The sequence below is a fragment of the Diabrotica virgifera genome, chromosome 3 (assembly GCF_917563875.1).
Source record: "Diabrotica virgifera virgifera chromosome 3, PGI_DIABVI_V3a".
NCBI lineage: Eukaryota > Metazoa > Arthropoda > Insecta > Coleoptera > Chrysomelidae > Diabrotica > Diabrotica virgifera.
This window is the reverse complement of record NC_065445.1, coordinates 133,175,187-133,197,023: the sequence shown is the minus strand read 5'-3', so window position 1 is coordinate 133,197,023 and position 21,837 is coordinate 133,175,187. Positions and strand designations below refer to the sequence as shown.

At 32.3% G+C, this 21,837-nt stretch overlaps 2 protein-coding genes across 2 annotated transcripts in view; one reads left to right on the top strand and one right to left on the bottom strand.

The window, feature by feature from the left end:
- LOC114336383 (transcription factor E2F5) overlaps positions 1 to 15,156 on the bottom strand; it is a 28,080-nt gene extending 12,924 nt beyond the window's left edge. Inside the window, exons 1-5 of the mRNA XM_050646908.1 lie at positions 14,653 to 15,156; positions 14,468 to 14,575; positions 13,719 to 13,832; positions 13,559 to 13,668; positions 6,280 to 6,556 (exon numbers count right to left, since the gene is read on the bottom strand). Coding sequence (XP_050502865.1) covers positions 6,280 to 6,556; positions 13,559 to 13,668; positions 13,719 to 13,832; positions 14,468 to 14,575; positions 14,653 to 15,024 — 981 coding nt within the window. The 5' untranslated portion in view covers positions 15,025 to 15,156. The remainder of the gene's footprint in view (positions 1 to 6,279; positions 6,557 to 13,558; positions 13,669 to 13,718; positions 13,833 to 14,467; positions 14,576 to 14,652) is intronic.
- A 175-nt stretch (positions 15,157 to 15,331) lies between these two features.
- LOC114336384 (3-oxoacyl-[acyl-carrier-protein] synthase, mitochondrial) lies at positions 15,332 to 16,795 on the top strand. Its single transcript, XM_028286742.2, has 2 exons — positions 15,332 to 16,237; positions 16,294 to 16,795. The coding sequence occupies exons 1-2, from the start codon at positions 15,448 to 15,450 to the stop codon at positions 16,764 to 16,766; spliced, it is 1,263 nt and encodes a 420-aa protein (XP_028142543.1). The 5' UTR covers positions 15,332 to 15,447; the 3' UTR covers positions 16,767 to 16,795.
- Positions 16,796 to 21,837: the final 5,042 nt, after the last annotated feature.

Here is a 21,837-nt window from a genome sequence, read left to right as displayed (position 1 = left end):
ACTTTGAGTACGCGGGTTTAAAGATCGTGGACTTACTCGGCTCGCCGTCGGTGATACACGGCAGACTTACTCATAACTCATTGCGATGTCGTCGAGAGAATATGCTTTGTGCTATTTAGGAATTTTATCGTATTATATAGGTACTTCGTATCGTTATCCTATCGTATTATACAGTATGTCCCTGTAAGTTGTATCCATATGGAAAACTTTTTTATTATTAATTTTACGAAAAAAATTATTCTTCATAAAAAGCTCTGGATGGTCCAAAAGCTAAGATTTAACCTTTAAATATCAAATTTTTTGAATATTATACGAGGTATGTCAAAAAGTTTGAATTTCACTCAAGAGTAAAGTAGCTTTATTTTTCACAATATTGAAAATTGCTATTATGAAAAGTTGTTTGGAATTAAAAACTATATTCTAGTATGCAATTACATCCTTCTAATTGAAAACATTTTTTTTTGGAAAATTACCGATAACTAACATTATTTTCAGTTATTTCAATTCTGATAACTCTTTTATTATTAATTTTACGAAAAGAAGTGATTCTTAATAAAAAGTTCTGGATGGTCTAAAACCTAAAATACAACCATCTTATATCAAATGTTATCAATTTTATACGAGGTATGTCAAGAAAAATAAATTTAGATCAAAAGTAAAGTATATTTATAGTTCAGAATATTTCAATTAGAAGGATGTAATTACATACTAAAACATAGTTTTTAATTCTAAATAACTTTTCATAATAACAATTTTCGATATTGTGAAAAATAAACGTATTTTACTCTTGAGCGAAATTTATATTTTTTGACATACCTCGTATAAAATTGATAAAATTTGACATAAGATGGTTGTATTTTAGGTTTTAGACCATGCAAATTTTTTTATTAAGAATCACTTTTTTTCGTAAAATTAATAATAAAAGAGTTATCTGAATTGAAATAACTGAAAATAAGGTTAGTTATTCATAATTTTTCAAAAAAAAATTTTCAATTAGAAGGATGTAATTGCATACTAGAATATAGTTTTTAATTCCAAACAACTTTTCTTAATAGCAATTTTCAATATTGTGAAAAATAAAGCTACTTTACTCTTGAGTGAAATTCAAACTTTTTGACATAACTCGTATAATATTCAAAAATTTTTATATTTGATGGTTAAATCTTAGGTTTTGGACCATGCAGAGCTTTTTATGAAGAATAACATTTTTTCGTAAAATTAATAATAAAAAAGTTTTCCATATGGATACAACTTACAGGGACATACTGTATATTTTTAATATGTACTAATAAAAAAAGACGAAATCGAAAAGTGTGGGTAACAAACAAAATATCATAGATAAGAGGGTTATATTTAATATTTTCATCAGGAGGATAAAACAGAGTATAAATAATTAGGTTTACTCAAAAACAAATAATCAAAAAAGCTTAAAATGGTGTTTTACGGGTTACTCAAAACTTATAAAATGTAACTTGTCTCCTTTCAACAATAAACGATTGAATTCTTTCTAGGCAATTTGCTTAATAAGTGTAACTTTAAACGCAATAACATGATGGCTCGAGGCTCGCGGCAGTGATACACGTACGGGTTACGAGTAAGATTTCAAACTTGTTGGATCGACGGCGTACTTACTCGGCGGACTTAAAGTACGCGTACTTGCTGTGATACACGCGCGAAAAAGGTCGCCGAGCCATAAGTTCGCGTACTTACTCGCGTGTGTATCACACGCTTTAGTAGACTACTGATTATGTTCAAAATAAGACAGCTAAAAGGAACTACAACGTTAACGGGGTTTTATTGTTTCATGTGGTAAATGGACTTCTAAACATGAAAAAACCGAGGAGTTTTAAAGAGGTGCCTTTTTGAGGAAGGGATTAATTAGTCCCTAACACGTCTACAGAAAAATTGTTCCAGGTTAAATTTACTACCAAAATATCACCTTTTAAAGTAAAAAATATTTTTTTACAAAAATATATTAAAAAAACAGCAAAAAAACGCGAAAGAAAGCAATTTTGTTTATTGCCCCATAACTTTTGTCCACGGGAATATAGGTACAGGCAATGCTTCATGGAAAAAAACTCATTCTTCCACTTTAAAATGACATTTGGTAGAAGTCTCTAGAATTTACAGTTTCCGAACCCATTTTCCTTGTTAGTTCTCAAACATTGTTCTGTAACTTTTTTCTACTTAGCTTTAGGTATATGCAATGGTACATATAGTGGAAATAGAAATCAGTTATCTTTAAAATGGTCTATTGTATAAGGTTGTACGACTAATTTTAAGCAAGTTAATTATGGTTTTTCAAAGTTTTATACATACTTTTAATCGTTTTTGATAATTTTTACGATTATTTTTTAAATTTCTCATTATAACTTATTTTCTTGTACATTTATGTATATACACTGTCCAATAAAAATAAAGCTTATTGTCTTTATTTTAAAATGGTGTATTATAAAAAATTCTAGGACTATTTTTAAACAAGATATACAATACGTAGGGTATCCATAATTTGACAAAAATTTTGGGCAATATCGAGTAGAATTTTCCTCTTGGCTAATTAGCAAAATACAAGGAAAAGTTAGTTACCAGCAATTTTATTGCTGGAGTCGAATCTTATGATTCTATATATTAATCATACAGATATGCAAAGTTCGCAGATAGTGTGCTACATTTTTTATAAACAAAATGGCGCCCCAAGTCGTGTTTTTTTCAATTATTGCTCTATAACTCCAAAGATTTTAACTTTACACCAAAAATACCCAAATAAAAATTCACTGTAGTTATATTCTACATGGAGATATGTTTTTCCCGATTTACTTCGATGAAAATTTTCTTCGGAAAATGCGGGTTTTTCCAACAAAATCTTTAATTTTTAACTAAAATTTTAGGTTAATAATTATTTATCAATAATTAAATAACTTGGTGACGTAAAAGCCCTTTTGGTATAGATAATATTTCCAGAAGCCGATGGAAATTGAATGAACAGTTTAGCAACAATTAAATTGTTAATTAAAAATTTACGGTCACAATAATATCCATAATAATTATGATACATAAGAATAATTATACTTTTTTATAAAAAGGCACTATACCTATCTAATGTACTTTACAGAATTAAAATTGGACTTAATAAACGGCCTCAGGAATATTTTAAAATTATAAACTATTTTTTGGTTTATAAACAAATAGAATATCTCGGTAAATGTTACATTAAATTAAATTATGAAATCGGTATTGGAAAGAACGTAGCAGGACACTTCTTCTAAAAGAAAAAACGTTTAATTGCGATTAGTGGTTCCGAAGATACAACCGGTCAAAGTTGACCGGCATGTCATCTCCTTTTTATTTCGGTACTCTTTCTCCACACAAATTTTCATATCTTTGAAAGACTCACAACATTTATGATAATAAAAACTATCGGCATTACCAGTGAAAAATTCCAAAATTTCAATAAAAAATCAGGTTCGAGAAAATGGAATCTCGAAGTTCAAAATCGGTATACGTTAAAAAAATGCATTTTCTCAGCTTCCCATAGAGCAATTTTCTTCATTTTTTTTGTTCCCAACTAACTCGAGTAGAGCCACCTAACTAACGCATTACTAAATGTCAAAGTTGCTTTTGTTTTGTTATAACAAATTAATTTATTTATTATAACAAAAATTTTTAGTTTGTTGTTCTGAAGCTATTTCCTTGTGGCATTTTTATGATCAACTATTTAGATGGGAAATAAGCCACAATAAATTTTTAATTTGTTTAAACAAAGATTGTTAAATAATTATACAGCTTTCAAATGAGAATATTTTGTATTTTAAACGTCAAAAGGTACAACTGTGTTAAGTGTATCTAAAAAAGTCTACAACTGCAAAAAATATGTAGTTTTATTTTCTTATAAATAAATTAATTTATTATAACAAAACAAAAGCAACTTTCACATTTAATAATGCATTAGTTAGATGGCTCTACTCGAGTTACTTGGGAACAAAAAAAGAAAAATGAAGAAAATTGCTCCATGGGAAGCCGAGAAAATGCATTTTTTTAAACGTATGCCGATTTTGAACTTTGAGATATCATTTTCTCCAACCTAATTTTTGATTGGAATTTTGGTATTTTTGGCATTTTTTACTCGTAATATGGATAGTTTTTGTTATTTTAATATATGTTATGAGTCTTCTAAAGATATGGAAATTTGTGTTGAGAAAGAGCAATAAAATTGCTGGTAAATAACTTTTCCCAAAAATGGCCTATTCGCCGATAATCTGCCCAGACTATTTATGATACTCGGAGATGTAAGGCAAAAAATACTACAATTTCGACCGATAAGTAACAGACTTGCATATTTGCGCATAGAAGCAAAACCAAGCAATATGTCACTACTAAATGTATATGCGCCTATAGAAAATGAAAGAAAAATAGAAAAGATACCCAAAGAGGACACGATCATGGTACTGGGAGACTTCAATGCCCAAATAGGGAAAGAACAATACACTGAAATTGTAGCAGGAAGATACACAATACCTACATGAAAGGACAAATGACAATGGGCAACGATTATGCAACCTAGCAACAAGAACAGATATGGTCATAAGCAGTACAAAGTTCCCACATTCTGACAAACACAAAATAACATAGATATCACCAGATCAGCAAACTAAATCTCAGATAGACCATATTTTGATAAACAGGCGGAGGCAATCATCAATTAAGGATGTAAGGATCTTATAGAGAAGTCTGTGCTGACTCAGATCATTTCATGGTAATAGCAAAAAATAAAAGCAAATAAACGAAATGGGACACTGAAGAACTAAAAGAAGACCAAGAGTAAGAAGGAAATATCAGAAAGAACTGGAAAAATATCTAATAATGGATGACAATCAAGAATGTGTTGATGTGAAACGGGAGTGGAGCTGCATAAAAGACGCCATACAGGAAGCAGCAGAAAAAACAATTGGCAAAAAAAAGAAGGAAAAGAAAAAATAATGGTACAATATTGAATGTCAAAAAATTATGGAAAAAAAGTGGAAGCGAGATTAAAATGGATAAGAACAAACACGGAAGAAGACAGGGAAAACTACGAATTACTGAGAAATGAGAGCAAAAAATAAACAGAAAACAAAAACGACAATGGATAGATCTAAAGATTCAGGAAATAGAGAACGAAAAATACATACAACAGAAATTCAAAAATTTAAGAAATTAAGGATAAACGAATGAAAGATAATAAAGACAATACTGGGTCCGGTGAGAATCGAAGAACAAGAGTATAGAAGGAGAACGAATAAAGAAATTTTAGAAGAATTAGATGGAGAAGATAGAAGATATAGTAAAGAAAATAAAAGTACAAAGAACCAAATGGCTGGGTCATATATGGAGACAACAATCAGTATCGAAAGCCATAATATTATGGCAACCAGGAGGAAAAAGGAAACATGGTCGACCCAGATCGAAATGGGTAACTGAAGTAGAGGAGGACCTAAGAGGGGCAGGAATTACAAAATGGAAAGAGAAGGCAATAGACCGGAAGAAATGGAGACATATTAGTGAACAAATGCAATGATCATGGGGACTGATTTACCCCGTAAAATGGATCTAGAAAACAGGGCGTTAAGCCATATACTAATCATCATCATCATCAATAGCTCGACAACACTTTTTGGGTCCTGGCTTGTTTTAGGATTTTCCGCGATTCTGTTCTGTTCCTTGCTTTGTTCTTCCAATTGGTAATCTCAAGTGTTTTCAGATCTTGTTCCATGTGAGTTGGAGAAGCCATATACTATACTATTATATTATTTGACCCCCAAAAATATTTCTCTGTAAAACTAACTTCTCTGCTTATATTAGCATTTAAAAATAACTGCTGACATCTGAGTACCAAGACCTAATACCTTAATACCCACGAACTATTACCTTAACATGTTAATTGCCATGACACCCAACAGTTGGATTTCAGAACCTGTGCTCATACACTCTCTTACACACATACAGCAACCTTCACTACTAGGGTGAATATTAAAGTCTGTCTAAGTTCGGCCTGGTGGTGTGATATTTTTCGCTTCATTTGGGCGATTAACATGTTAATAATATAGCTACAGCTTCCTCAGTCAGTATTTGAATACTTTGATTTAAGCGTTTAAGACATCTCGAGAACTTTCAGGAATTGAATACTTGTTGATTTTTAGTATTCGAGAACCATCACTAGTAAAAACTATTAAATTTTAAGCTAAACTCAATTTTTCTTAAAATTCATGAGTTTTACTCTGAATAAATGACAAAACTACTTACTTCAAATGTTACGCTACTATTATTTACAGGTGCATTAACTATCACAACTGTGTCACTACTGCTAAACTGATTTGAAAAATCTTCATCTGTTAAATATAAATATTGCCTAGTTTCTAAGTCTTCAGTAGTGTTCCTTATACTTTGTTCAATCCATAGTTTATGTAGATCCAGCTCACGCTCATAATCATTTAATTTCGCTACTTTCTTTTTTAATTCAGATATCTTGGAGGAAAATTCTTCAGTGTCTGATCCAGGTAGATACTTACTTGTGTAAGGCCTAAAAAATGTTAGAAAATCAAGTAACCTATTGAATACCTACCGAAGAATATTAAAAAAAGAATGTGTGTGTACTTTGTACGCACGTAAGAAGTTATACTTCTATTATATGATTTCTTAAAAATAAATTAACTTTAAACAGTTTGTTTTAATTTTTTTTAAACACCAAACTAATTTTGTGTTTACCGCTTTCAAAAAAATAAAAAAAAGTATAGGATTGCTCCGGATTCGAACTCAAGACCTCTCGATCTCTGGCCGAATGCTATACCAAATACGCTACGAGGACTGTGTCTGTATTGGTTCGGACGGACCTAATGACAATTCACGGTAACAAACAGACAAGGTGAAGTATAATAAATATACAATAAAATGTTTTAATAATACTCATCTTACTCCTGAGGAAGACAAATCCAAAGACACAAAAATTATAATAAATATATTTACTAAAAACACTAATATATTCTTTTCGCACCTTTTCTTGCACTGATATATTTATATACTTCGTCTAATTTACTAACCGTTGCACGTCATCCGCGTCATAGCCTGTGACGTCGCATGATACCAACACGAAATATTTGGCGGTAGGAAATAATGTTTAGAATCATTTTGCCGAGTACACTGGAATTACAGCCACTAGACATATTTTATTATATACGCGTAGAAATAATATTTGAAGATTTCTATTAATGTTAACCTAAAGAAATACACAATAATATGTTTCATTTAATTTGTATAAATGGATTATAAAGCGTTTTTATGAAGCACATTTGTTCGGAACACACTGTCACTGTAATCGAATGAAGGTGACATTTTAGAATAAATTGGTAACATTTATTTGACAGTTGCGGTGATAACACTTCATATTTGTTTATATTCTTTACTATAAGTATTTGTTCTATTATATTTACTGTTTTTATTATTTACTTTACTATAAAAAGATCTTCTACTATAAAAATACAAATTTCACCTAAGTTTATCACGACTTGGAATAATCGAGGTATCTGACAACTTTTTTAGTTGTTATTGTAGACATATACAAAGAAACCTATCGGCTTCTCCCAAGAGTTCGGAGCCGTTTTTTAATAATTAAACAATGCAGTGCAAAAGCGCTTGCACTGCAAATCTTAAATGATTATAACTTAATTCTTGTTCTCTATTTCTCTTAAGTTTTTATTTATTTACATTGAATATTAATTTGTTTTGTTGTATAATCAACGTTTACAATAATTATGTGATCTATTTGATTTAAAATGGATTCAGGATTTTTTTATACTTTGGCAACTATGTCAACTTAGATCTCTGGCGTAGATAATGATGTGCAACGGTAAGTAAATTAGACGGACTGTACATAACTTGAAAAGTTTATTAACTAAACGGCATACTGTTTGTGTGCGCATGCGCGCAGAATTATGAAATTTTACTCTCAATCGCACCTAAAGAAGTATAACTTCAAAAATAAGTTGGGTAGATAGAATAACCAATGTTGAGGTCTTCAGAAAGATGCAAAAGGATAAAGAAATTATGAATACGATTAAGATAAGAAAGTCACAGTATCTCAGCCACGTTATGAGAGCGGATAAATATGTGTTGCTACAAACTATAATGCAGGGAAAACGAAGTATCGGAAGAAGACGCATCTCCTGGCTCAACAATCTGAGAAAGTGGTATAATTGCAGTTCCGTCGACTTGTTCCGAGCTGCAATCTCAAAAGTGAAAATAGCTGTGATGATTACCAACCTCCTTAATGAGACGGTACCTAAAGAAGAAGATACCTATTGTAAAAATGGAGAGATATATTTTTATTCTTCATAGACTTCGAAAAAGCATTCGATAGACTAAGACATTATTAGAATGATTTCAAGAAGTTGATTTAGATGGGAAAGACATCAAACTACTATAATAAAGAACTTATACTGGGACCAAAACACCAGAATTAAGATTGAGGTTCCAGGTTCCACATCCACAAAAGTAGAAATTAGGAGGGGAGTTGAACAAGGGTGAGTTCTGTCACTCCTATTATTTAATCTTTAGTCCGAATTTCTATTTAAACAGACACTGGAGGATTCCAAGGATGCAGTCAAGGCGAATGGCATAAATATCAATAGCATTAGATACACCAATGACACGGTGTTGAAAACGGATTCCACCTTGGCTCTACAAGTACTCATCGATAGGACCAACTCGATCTGTGAGCAATTCTACATGAAAATAAACATTAAGCAAACCAAGGTGATGTTAATCCGAAAAAACCAGAATGTACCTCAACATTGCATAATAAACAGGCACATTTTAGAAGAGGTCAATATTAAGTACTTGGAGTATAGCTCAATAGCAGACTAAATCCTGATCTAGAAATTATATTGAGCATAGAACAGGCCAGAAATCTTTTTAAAAAATCAAAAGCCTGCTAGTGATTCCCGAATAAAACTCAAAATTCGACTATGATTATCAAAATGCTACATCTGGTTGACTCTTCTCTATGCAGTTGAAATGTGGATCTACAGGAGAATCCTTAAAATTTCATGGATATCACATTCCTCAAACGAGGAAGTAGTGCATAGAATAGGCAAATAATGAGAACTTTTCAATGCAGTGAAAGTTGAAAAACATCATACCTACTCCACAAACTGAGAAACAATAAGTACCAATATGCTCAACTAAGAGTGAAAGGAAAGATTGAGGGAAGAGGGAACTAAAGTTTATTTTTTAACCAGGAGGAGTGTAGTATAATTTAGTATTCTTTTGTCATTGTTTATTTTATTGATTAATTGTTTTGTCATTCAAATTAATTCTACTGTCAAGTTTTATGTGAATAAAATTGTAGTAAAAATGCCTTTTACAAAATTAGGCTTTTATTCACATAAAACTTGACAGTAGAATTAATTTGAATGACAAAACAATTAATCAATAAAATAAACAATGACAAAAGAATACTAAATTATAGCATCTACAATGGTAATCGCTTCTTCAATGGAAACACCTCAATCGCTTTCAAAATGTATAGCCAAAGTAACAGTTAACCAAATTGATGCCAACGCTTTAATAGACACTGGAAGCTCAGATACTTTTTTAGATCATGAATTCGCTATTGAAAATAAGCTTAAAATTTTTCCAATACAAGGGGTCCAAGTTTCTATGGCATCTATGTCATTCTCAGCTAATATTCAAGGCTATTGTTTAATAAACATTCAGGTTGATAAAGAAAAATATGATCAAACAAAAGTTTTAGTTTTATCCAATCTTTGTACAGATGTGATTTTGGGTCAAGATATTATGAAACAACATGAAAGCTTAGAAGTTAAATTTGGAGGACCAAGAAGACCTCTTAAGATATGCTGTCTTACTGAAGCTAAAATTAAGCCACCTTCGTTGTTTGCCAATTTAACAGAAAATTGTCACCCTATTGCTACTAAATCTCGCAGGCATTCACAGGAAGATGAAGAATTTATTAAACAAGAAATAAAACGTCTCCTTAAAGAAGAAATTATTGAAGAAAGTAAATCACCTTGGAGGGCCCAAGTGTTGGTAACTAAAAACGAAAATCATAAACGTCGGATGGTAGTTGATTACTCTCAAACAATAAATAGATTCACATTACTTGATGCTTATCCGTTGCCGAATATTGATTCACTGGTCTCTAAGATAGCAAAATATAAAATTTTGAACTCAATTGATTTAAAATACGCATATCATCAAATACCAATTTACGAATCTGACAAACCATTTACAGCTTTCGAGGCAAGTGGAGGCCTTTACCAATTCCGTCATATTCCTTTTGGAGTTACCAATGGAGTATCATGTTTTCAGAGAGCCATTGATTCTATCATAAAAAAAGAAAATCTACAAGGTGTTTACGCTTATTTAGATGATGTAACAGTTGGTGGTGAGGATCAAGATAGACATGATTTAAATTTACAGAATTTTTTAAATGCTGTTAAAAAATATGGGTTAACTTTAAATCAAAATAAATGTAACTACAATCAAAAAATTATAAATATTTTGGGATATACAATAGAAAACTCTACAATGAAACCTGATCCAGACAGATTGAAGCCTCTACTAAATTTACCAGTTCCGAATGATTCTAAAAGTCTTCAGAGGGCACTTGGAATGTTTTCACATTACTCAAAATGGATTAATAATTTTTCAGCAAAAATTAGAGGTCTTATAGATTGCAAGAAATTTCCATTAGGTCCTGACTTGGTATTTGCTTTTGAGGAGTTGAGAACTGATATAGCTAATGCACTTCTATGGACAATTGATGAAAAAGAAATTCTCATTGTTGAAACTGATGCTTCTGAATTTGCTATTGCTGACACTCTGAGTCAATCTGGAAGACCCGTTGCTTTTTTCTCACGTACCCTTACAGATTCTGAACGAAAACATTCTGCAATTGAAAAAGAAGCATATGCTTGCGTTGAAGCATTGAAAAAATGGAGACACTATCTTTTAGGAAGACAATTCAAACTAATCACAGATCAGAAATCAGTTTCGTTCATGTTTAATACAAACCATACAAGTAAAATCAAAAATGAAAAAATTTTGCGTTGGCGTTTGGAGCTTTCTTGTTTTAAATATGATATTATCTATCGTCCAGGAAAGGCTAATGATGCAGCTGATGCACTGTCAAGAATATGCAATAATATAAATAATACAAGCAAGTTATATCAATTACATTCAGATTTATCGCATCCTGGGATTACTCGTATGCACCATTTTGTAAAAATTCGAAATTTACCTTATTCTTTAGATGAAATTAAACACGTAATTACCTCTTGTCCAATCTGTGCAGAAATTAAACCCAGATTTTATAAGAAAGAAGATGATACACATTTAATTAAATCAACAGCTCCGTTCGAAAGATTGAATATTGACTTTAAAGGTCCAATACCCGGTTCTTCTAGAAATTCTTATATGCTTACAATCATTGATGAATTTTCAAGATTTCCATGGGCTTTTCCATGCTCAGATACATCCAGTCAGACAGTAATTGAATGTTTGAATCAAATGTTTTGTTTATATGGAATGCCGGCATATATACATTCTGACAGGGGAACTAGCTTTACTTCACAAGAATTTATTAATTATCTACACTCTAAAGCAGTGGTTCCCAACCTTTTATGTCTGGCGACCCACCTTTTGATGTTTTTTCATATTCGTGACCCATCCCTCACCCATGATGATATTGATGATACGCTATTCTGTACTCTGTTCGCTACTCAGCTACTGTAAGAGCCACGCCGCGACCCACCTAAAATCTGTCCGCGACCCACTAGTGGGTCGCGACCCACCGGTTGGGAAACGCTGCTCTAAAGGAATATCTTCAAGTAGAACAACACCATATAACCCTGGAGGAAATGGTCAAGTCGAGAGATACAATGGAATTATATGGAAAGCAGTGAATCTAGCATTGAAAACCAAAAATTTAGACATCACTAAATGGGAGACTGTTCTACCAGATGCTCTGCACTCTATAAGAAGTTTACTGTGTACAGCAACCAATTGTACACCTCATGAACGTTTGTTTACATATCAGCGAAGATCAACTAGCGGAACTTCTATTCCATCATGGCTTAAAGATTCAGACAAAGTATTACTAAGAAAATTTGTACGAAAAAGTAAGTTTGATCCTTTAGTTGAAGAGGTTGATCTTTTAGAAGCCAATTCAGATTACGCCTTAATACAGTATCCAAACGGAAAGAAAAGTACAGTTTCAACGAAGCATTTAGCTCCTAAAGGTGACCTGAAATTATTGAATCAAGATAATGATGAAGATGAAAATGAAAGCCCAAATAATACACTAGAGAATTCCACTACTGAATCAATACCAGAGAACATAGAAAATTTATCTATTCAAGAACCCAATCAAGTACCTGATGATAATCATGAACCAAGATTGGAAAATTCAGATTTTCAATCTAGCCGTAAATCAGCTAGAACTAAAAATAAACCACGATATTTGCAAGATTTTGTTCAAAAATAGGGCCGGGTGAATGTAGTATAATTTAGTATTCTTTTGTCATTGTTTATTTTATTGATTAATTGTTTTGTCATTCAAATTAATTCTACTGTTAAGTTTTATGTGAATAAAAGCCTAATTTTGTAAAAGGCATTTTTACTACAAGGAGTAGACTAAAAAACAGAATCACACCCAAGAAAGTCACTAGAATAATAACCAAATACATCTTCTTTTTTGGTTGATCTAGTCGGCACTCAACGGTATTCCATAAATATTATATTAAATTAATATGTAGCTAAAGAGTTCCAAAAACAACTGCTTTTTATATAAAAGCAGACTAACAATCTAAAAATTAAAGGAATAACATAGAAAACACAAATCGCTGATATAACTTAATTAACCTATGAAATGTCACGAGTGTCAAAATTTTATAACAGTGGAGTAAACTTGCCTGGGGCTGGACCAATTACAAACAAGCAATAGGAAGGAAAAGACTATTGTGGCTAAGAAACATCCTACAATGGACAGGAATAAATTTTGAACACCTAATAAGAACAGCTGAAGACAGACCTTCCATCATGCAAGGAAGAGTAGAGGGGAAAAAGGCTTTAGAAGAAGAAATCTTGGCTGAGAAATATCAGAGATTGAACTAACCTCAGTGTTGAACAGATATTTCACGTTGTAAAAGATAGAGAAGCGTTTAAAGAAGTTATCGCTAAAGTTTGTTAGAAGACGCACAAGAAGAAGAAAAAGACAAGAATTTGTAATTGTAGTAGCTAACCTAGAAAGTTTAAAAAAACAAAATAAGTTACAGATATCAATTTGTTTTGAATTTGTACAATAACTTTACAGTATAATTAAGTTTGTCATCAGTAGCAAAAAAATGTATACATAATATTCAATAAAGTGTAGAGAAAACTATTTGATCTGAGCTGGTTAAAAAATAGGGTCTGCAATTGGAATACAATTAAATTGATTGTCAGTTAAAATTGTTTATTTTTAAAATGTAGTTAAGCCTTGAATCATTACTTATTTTCTACTTACTTCCATTGAATACTGTTTTTGCTTTTCTTTTCTATTAATCCGATTCCTTCTAATACGTTAGTTATATCATAAATTCTCCTTTTTTGCCTAACAGCCAGCAAATCAGCAGCCTAAAAAAATGTTTTTTTTCTCTGCCTAATTAATTTGTCACCATACTTACGACTTTAAGATCCAGTACACCACCTGTCGCTCTTTTTAACAGACCTACGAACTTTGTCGTTAACAATCCAAGAGATTTCTCAAATCTACTATGTGAATGTTCTCCCATGTTTAACTATAATCAATTCAAAAACTTCGCCATAACAAAATTTTGGATTTGGTGGCGTTTCTTTCTCATTCTGTCAAATATGTCAAAACAAATGTCACACCTCAGTATATCCAACATAAAATATAAATTTTTAATTTAAATTCTATGACAGAATTAGAAAGAAAAATCCCACTGAATTTTAGTATTTTGATTACAATTTAATTATGGTTTAATCCAATGTGTGCCCATGTTAAAAATATGTCACGAGAAAATAGTTTCAAAAAGAAAATGAGGAAAATTGTTTTCGTGTTCTGTGATTCTACACAGACAGGCGATTTCTTCATGAGACGTGCGCAAGCGCAGTCGCTATGTAAAAACAGCGGCAATTCAATAGTTTTGAACTGTTTTGAGGTATTTCCAAAATTGAATCAATCACTAGAAAAAATCGTTTACGGTCTTCTTATTTATAATTCCGTTGAAGCCCATAAGTCTACTCAATTAACATTAACTGGATGCCTCAAATGTCATGGACAATCACAAAAAGAAAAGAGTTGATTGAGAGGTTAGGCATTACACTTATTTATTTGTAAACAAAACCATTATTATATTTAAATTTGATCTAAATCTAAACGTTTTTAATACGTGTTATAGTATAAATTTACCTGATCATCAATGGTTTCCATGTTCATATCAATTTTATCAGGTTCATTTTCTTCTTCCAAATTATCTGTTTTATACTTTTCCATTAAAGTAGTTCTTATTTTAACCGCCTGAAAACATGTTTGGGGTTATACCTCCGAAAAATAGTGAATAGTAGAAAAGTGCTTTTGTATACAAATAATTATACCTTACTAATTAACTTTTCAATGTCATGAAATTCTTGGCAGCTTAGAGGATCTGGATTCATTTCTGTTGGGCCACTCTCTCCATAAAAATGTAGTGAACAAATATAAGTATCTTTAGTAACATCATCAATCGACCTAAAACCACTGTCACCTCGGCCACATTTTTTTACCCATAAATTACATTTCGCACATTGTAAACATGTTTTAATATGTATCTTCACTGGTGCTTTAATATTTTTTTTACGATATTCCAAACAAGGCTTTGGAAAACTTATAAAATAATATGTATTGTCTTTAAATGATTTATAGCGTGTATCACTCTTACACACTCCATAACAACACCGCTTCGTTGTTCCTTTTCGTGCAGAGATCATAATAATAATCGATTAAAAACAATTAAGGCACGTTCTTCTTTATTTTAGTATTTCTTTTTTTTCAGTAATTATACTTTCTTTAAGTGCTTTTTATCTTAATTTTGTGTTGACAGGTACACTAACATGCTTGTTTACAAAAAACAGTACGAAAAATGGCGATGGCGAATCGAATAATGAATGACCAGTAATGACGCATGCGCATAAAATGTTTCTCCTGTCATATCTTGTATATTCTGTAAGTCTACGTATACACAGAACTGACAGAACACAAAACCAAGTGTGCCGAGTGGAGTGACTGTGTGACCAAGTCTCGTGTGCGTGTTTGCTGTTGTCATCGTTATCAGCTGTTTGTGAGAAGAAGAAACATACCAAAGTTAAAAATGAAACTGAATCAAATATAAATTATATAAATAAAATAGGAAAATGCAGCGAAGAGTAGTTGTAACTGGTCTTGGAGTAGTGTCCCCTGTTGGTACCGGCGTCAAAGAAGCGTGGAAAAATATTATTTCAGGAAAATCAGGAATAACAAGGTTAGAAGGTCCTGAATATGAATCTTTACCATGTAAAATTGGGGGCTACGCCAAAGACAAGGGGGAGAAAATAAGTTTATCAAATTATTTTAGTAAATCAGAATTAAGAACAATGGCTCCTGCAACCGGATTTGCACTTATATCTGCCAAAGAGGCTTTGGAAGATGCAAAATTAGACCAAATGGATGAGAATACTAAAAACACAGCTGGAGTAGCTGTCGGAATGGGTATGGTAGATCTACAAGATATTTGTAGTACTTATGATGCTTTAAAAAAAGGCTACCATCATGTGAGCCCTTATTTTGTACCCCGAATACTTCCCAATATGGCAGCTGGACAAATAAGCATCAAGTATGGTTTAAGAGGACCTAATCATTCAGTATCCACAGCATGTGCAACTGGTGCACATGCCATTGGAGACTCATTTAGATTTATAAGAAATGGAGATGCTGATATTATGATTTGTGGAGGCACCGAATCTTGTATATCTCCTCTGTCAATAGCTGGATTTTCTAGGCTAAGGGCTTTAAGTACTTCTTTTAATGATCAACCCGAAAAAGCTTCTAGGCCTTTTGACAAATTACGAGAAGGATTTGTTATGGGAGAGGGAAGTGCAGTTTTAATACTAGAAGAATTGCAACATGCTTTAGACAGGAATGCTCACATTTATGCGGAACTTTTAGGTTACTTTAACAAGCAACTTAACATTTACCTTTTAACCTAAATTTGTGTTTTGTAGGTTATGGTTTATCTGGAGATGCATCCCATTTGACAGCTCCCAGATCTGATGGTGCTGGAGCCCGTTCAGCTATGGAGAGAGCATTAAAAGACTCTAGGATAGATTCTAAGCAAGTTACATATATAAATGCACACGCCACATCAACTCCAATTGGAGATTCAATAGAAACTAGAGCTATCAAGGATCTATTTGGTCCATCCACTAATAATATTTCTGTTTCTTCAACAAAGGGAGCACATGGGCATTTATTAGGGGCTGCTGGTAATTTAGAAGCTCTTTTTACTATAAAAGCTATAGAAGAAGGGGTTTTGCCTCCTACAGTAAATTTGGAAAATATAGAAGACAATGAAATTAATTTTGTTCCTATTATAAGTCAAAAGTGGAAAAAGTGTGATAGAAGAATAGCATTAAAAAATGCTTTCGGGTTTGGAGGTACTAATGCTAGTTTATGTTTTGGACAATTTATTAGATAATTAATATAATAAAGTTATTTTTAATTGTTTTTACTGTAGTTTACTTTGATTTTTACTAAGTACAGTGGAACCCCGATAAGTCGGCCCCTGATAACCCGGAAGTCCGGCTAACCCGGACCGATTTTCATCAGATAAACATTTTGATCAATATTTTGTATTTTTCAATTTAATTGTGGCTTATTTCCCATCAAAATAGTTAATTATCAGACAAACCTTTCAACAATAAAAATGTATGTAATATAATATTTGAGAGATAATGTGTATGTGTGTAATTTGAACTATACGATATTAAAAATGACTCATAGCACACGCCGCAGAAACACCAGCCACCTGTCTGTAGTACCTATTCCTTTTTATTTCAAACTGTCTTAGCATTGTTTAGGAAAGACTATTTAAAAAATTCTTTTATAAACAACGGTCTTTAGTTTTCACTGTTCTTAAATAACATTACATCGTTGTGACTGTATTGTGTGTCTTGTATTGTTCGCTTACGTTTGTGTTTGGTGTTTTTTTTAGTAATTTTAATGAGTAGGTACTGTGCATATTTATAAATATATTTCATGTTATTTCAATTGTAACGGAGTTTATCTGTAAGTATAGGGTATTTTATTAATTTTTACCATATTCTCCGGCTATCTCGGATTTTCGATAACCCGGATTGGCCGCGGTCCCGATTAATCCGAGTTATCGAGGTTCAACTGTATTAAAAATATATTCTTCCTCAAATACAGGGTGTTTCTAAATAAATATGACAAACTTTAAGGGGCAATTTAACATGAAAAAATAATGCCAATTCGTTTTGGAGATGGGGTGTTGAAATTTTTCTTTCAAACTGAGAATTTATTTATTGCTTTAAGACCGGTTGAGCTATAAAAATAAAGAAAGGAGAGAAGATAAGACGAGAGGTTTTTAATCATAAATTAAATGAGGAATTCAAAAATAATTTTTAATTTGAAATATCTCGGTGGTGTACTACTTTTGTCTTTAAAAAATTCAGACCATAACCCATATACGCGCCAATGATGAATACAAAATTCTTATTTGTATGTCAAAAGATGCGCAGTAACTATCTCTTAAAACTTGCCAAGTTTCATTTTCGTAGCCATAACTCAATAAATAAATTGGCAGCTTGAAAAAAAATTTTTAAACACCCTGTATCTTGGAAATGAAGCATTTGCGGACATTATGTTTATAGAGCAAACTGTCATTATTTTTTTTATGTAGAATTGCCCCTTAAAGTTTGTCATACTTGTTTAGAAACACCTGTATATGCTTCCTAAAAAATATGTATGCAATGAAAAACTGAAAAAATTGCAGTTATAGAAGATGTGAGTATTTTAATTTCAAAATATGTATAAACAAAATTAACTTACCTATAATTATAAGAGGTAATATTAACCAAGTAGTTTTACATCCACCAAAGGTAAACACATTAACTATTATCTGAAGAAAACTCATCTGATGATGAAGAACTATCGCAATCAATATTATTCGCATAATTACTAAAAACAACTACTCTACTGTCTAGATTCCACATTTTGCTTTCTTCTTTTCTAATATGTGTAATACAATTTTTCATGAGCGTGATGCTTTCTATAGCAGTAGATAGCAGACCTTTCACATCATCCATAACAAAAGTTTTCCCTTGCTACTGGGTTTTTTTTCTTTTGATCCCATATACACTCGATATACAGTCGGAAAAATGAAAGAATACCCATGAACGAACATATAAAACACGCTGTATTTTCCTGTCACCGTGTCACAAAGAAAATTGTCCAGTGCAAGTACATGTAGCAATAATTATTACATGTACTTGCGCTGGCTAATTTTTTGTGTAACACGGTGACAGGAAAATACAGCGTGTTTTATATGTTCCTTCATGGGTATTCTTTTATTTTTCCTACTGTAGTTCAGCTTACAATAATAATAAAGGCACATATCAATTACATTCTTTTTATGAGTCATCTCGTCAACAACATATTTCTTGTATTTAGGTATATGTCTTAATATTTAACAATTCTACTTTCAAAATATTGTCTTCGAATGATATATTTCTTTGATAGAACCAGTCCAGGTAGCAACATATTAAGTGACACAAGAGCTTTCAACCAATGTATCACATGCTATACAGTGATGAGCACACTAATAACCGGCAAAATAGCACAAAAGATGGAAAACGTATTAAGTTGTGAGATTAAAAAGAAATGAAACTAGTCGAGCTGGGATATTTAGTGATATTAACCTAAAAATTTACATTATATTGACTGTTTCCCACCTTTGGACGTATCGGACGAGTTTGGCAACTACCAATGTCACAGTGACAGTTTTGGTTGACATACTCCTCTGATACGTGTAAAGGTGGGAAACAATCAATATAATGTGAATTTAAATGTTAATATCGCTAAATTCCCCAGCTCGATTGGTTTTATTCCTTTTTATCTCACAACTTAATACGTTTTCCATCTTTTGCGCTATTTTGCCGGTTATTAGCACGCTCATTACTGTATATTTTCATTTATTACACATAACATTGCCTCATACTTTGATAGATGATAATGAAATATCTATAGATCTATTATACAGTACGTAAATCATTCAGCTGGACATAGGAAATATACATTCGAGATGATTGTGGCACAGTATATAGAGGTTCCAGTGGAACCTCTTTATACTGTGATTGTGGCAACTACACTCTCTCGATGACAATATGGTTGTTAGCATTAAGGGGCATTAACCTCAAAATTAACAATTCATTTCGGCTGACACAAATAAACGTCGAAACATAACAATACAGTAAATGTTTTTGGCGTAAGGAATGGGAAAACTGTGTCTGTTTAATTTTTAAATAAAAAATATTTTAAACATTAAAGTAAAATTAACGTATTAATCATAATCTTTGTTTTTGATTTATGTATGGACAGCCTTGCTTCCAAACTCACTCATTATATTCGTTCTAACAGCTCTATTGCACCAAAAACTCGTACTCGAACAGAAGCTTCAACTAACACAGGTTAGCGCAGTTGCCACAATTATCTCAATGTGTATTCCCTATGTCCAGCTGAATGATTTACGTACTGTATAAAAATGTATCCCTATTTCCCTTGGTCATGCCATAACCTGAGAACGACTATCAGTTTCATTCATCTTTTTTGCTGTTTTCTAATACTTTGCAGGTTTTTACCAAGAAAATTTCACACATAGTTGAAGTTTCGTAAAACTTAAGGTTAATTTAAAATTCGTTTAACTATTTGACAAATGATTCAAAGATAGATAGTATGTCTGAAGGACTCTACAATAGATCGTCTAAATGAGTTAAAATAACGGCGAAAAGGGTACATAAATCTTTTAAGTCATTGGGCTCTAGGAATTGCAATCCAGCAGCAATTTCAATCCAGCTGGATTTTTGCAAGATTGGCCTGAATCCAGCAAAATGTGGAATCAAAATAAAAACACGATTTTAATGTTTTTTATCTATATGCCAAGTTTCTAAGCAACAGAAACATGAATTATTTAGTTTTTTGAAAGTGATACCTTAAAAACATAGGCCTTAGCTACTTCGCACAGTACTACGCATATAGTCGGTTGAGGAGAAAGCCCTTCCTGCATCTATGCTGGTCGGTTTTAAGGTCATCAAATAGTCATAGACCATTGACAAACGATCGCCTTCCACTCCTTAGATCTCATAAACCGCTATTTCTCTTTCCAAAATCTTTTCGTAATCTTTTTGAGACCAGTTTTTTTGGCTATAAATGTTTTCTCTTTCTCGTTTCAATTCAATCTCAAGTTCTTGTTCCAAAGTAAAATTCACGGGCTCCGGATTAGTTGGCCAATCTTCTTCCATTATCTCTTGCACTGGTTCCACAGTTACTTGATTATTTATACGAATCAACAAATTTTTCATCTCTTGTCGCATTGCATTCTTTTTCGGCATGGGGAAGTAACCAGGGTTGTTTAGTCCTCCCTAGTTGCGTAGTGCTTCCGATAGATCGGCATTAAGGCTAGAGTCCTGGCTATTTAGTTTGTTAAGACAAATTTCATGGTTGTGTCGGCCGTTATCAAAGTGGACTCGATTCTGCAAAGAGCTTCTACAGCCGGTTAAAAGTGGCGATTAACTCATTGATTATTGACCACTCGCCAGCATAGAATTTTATCGCAGAATCAATGTATATCAACGCTTTATCGATGCAAACTTTTAAGCTATATAAACTTTCCAGCATACTGAGCTACTGCCAGCGCGATAGAATGGCAAGTTGCCGACTCACTGCTTTGAATAAAGAGACTAATAAAGACATTAAGTAACTTATTTCGAAGTTGACACGTTTGCGGATCCGCGCTGCTGGATTCAGCATGTAAAAAAAGCGCTGGATTGCTGGATCCAGCAATATTGCTGGATCCAGCAATTGCAATCTCTATTGGGCTCCTTCAGGTCCAAAAGGCAATCATAAGGACGTACCGGTAAGTCCAAAAATGTGTCACAATTACAGTTTTATCATGGTCAAGTTCAACTACATCGAGTTCATGATCAGTTAGTGGTATGTAACAAACAGTCAATAAGCTGTAATGGATAAGAATCATTAGTAGCTATAGTGTTAAACACTTATAATCTAAGAAAAGTCGCGACCACCATATTTTTTCAGCACTAATATAACAGGACAGGCGCGGCCATGCATTTTCATGATTCCTTCCTCCAGGAGTTTGTTTACGGTTCAGACGGTTTGGATTTTTTCAATACATACGGTTCTTTTATTTCCGTTACAAAAAAGGTTTAAAAATTCTTGTATCAGTTTGGTTAACGAATTGGTTTAAAAAATAAGAAATAAAAGCAGATAATTGTATCATTTATATTGGTTGTCTTACATAGAAGTAGGTATGAATATGCGTATAGTGCATTTCACAAACCTATACAAAACATCTCTATTTCATTTGTAACAATGTTTAACCCATTATGGAATGCAACAAATACATCATAAATATATTGTAACGTTATTATATTTTCTTTAAACCTTTTCTTGAACCTTTATTATTCTAGGTTGACACAAAAAATTGAATAACATCAAAAATAGATCATTCG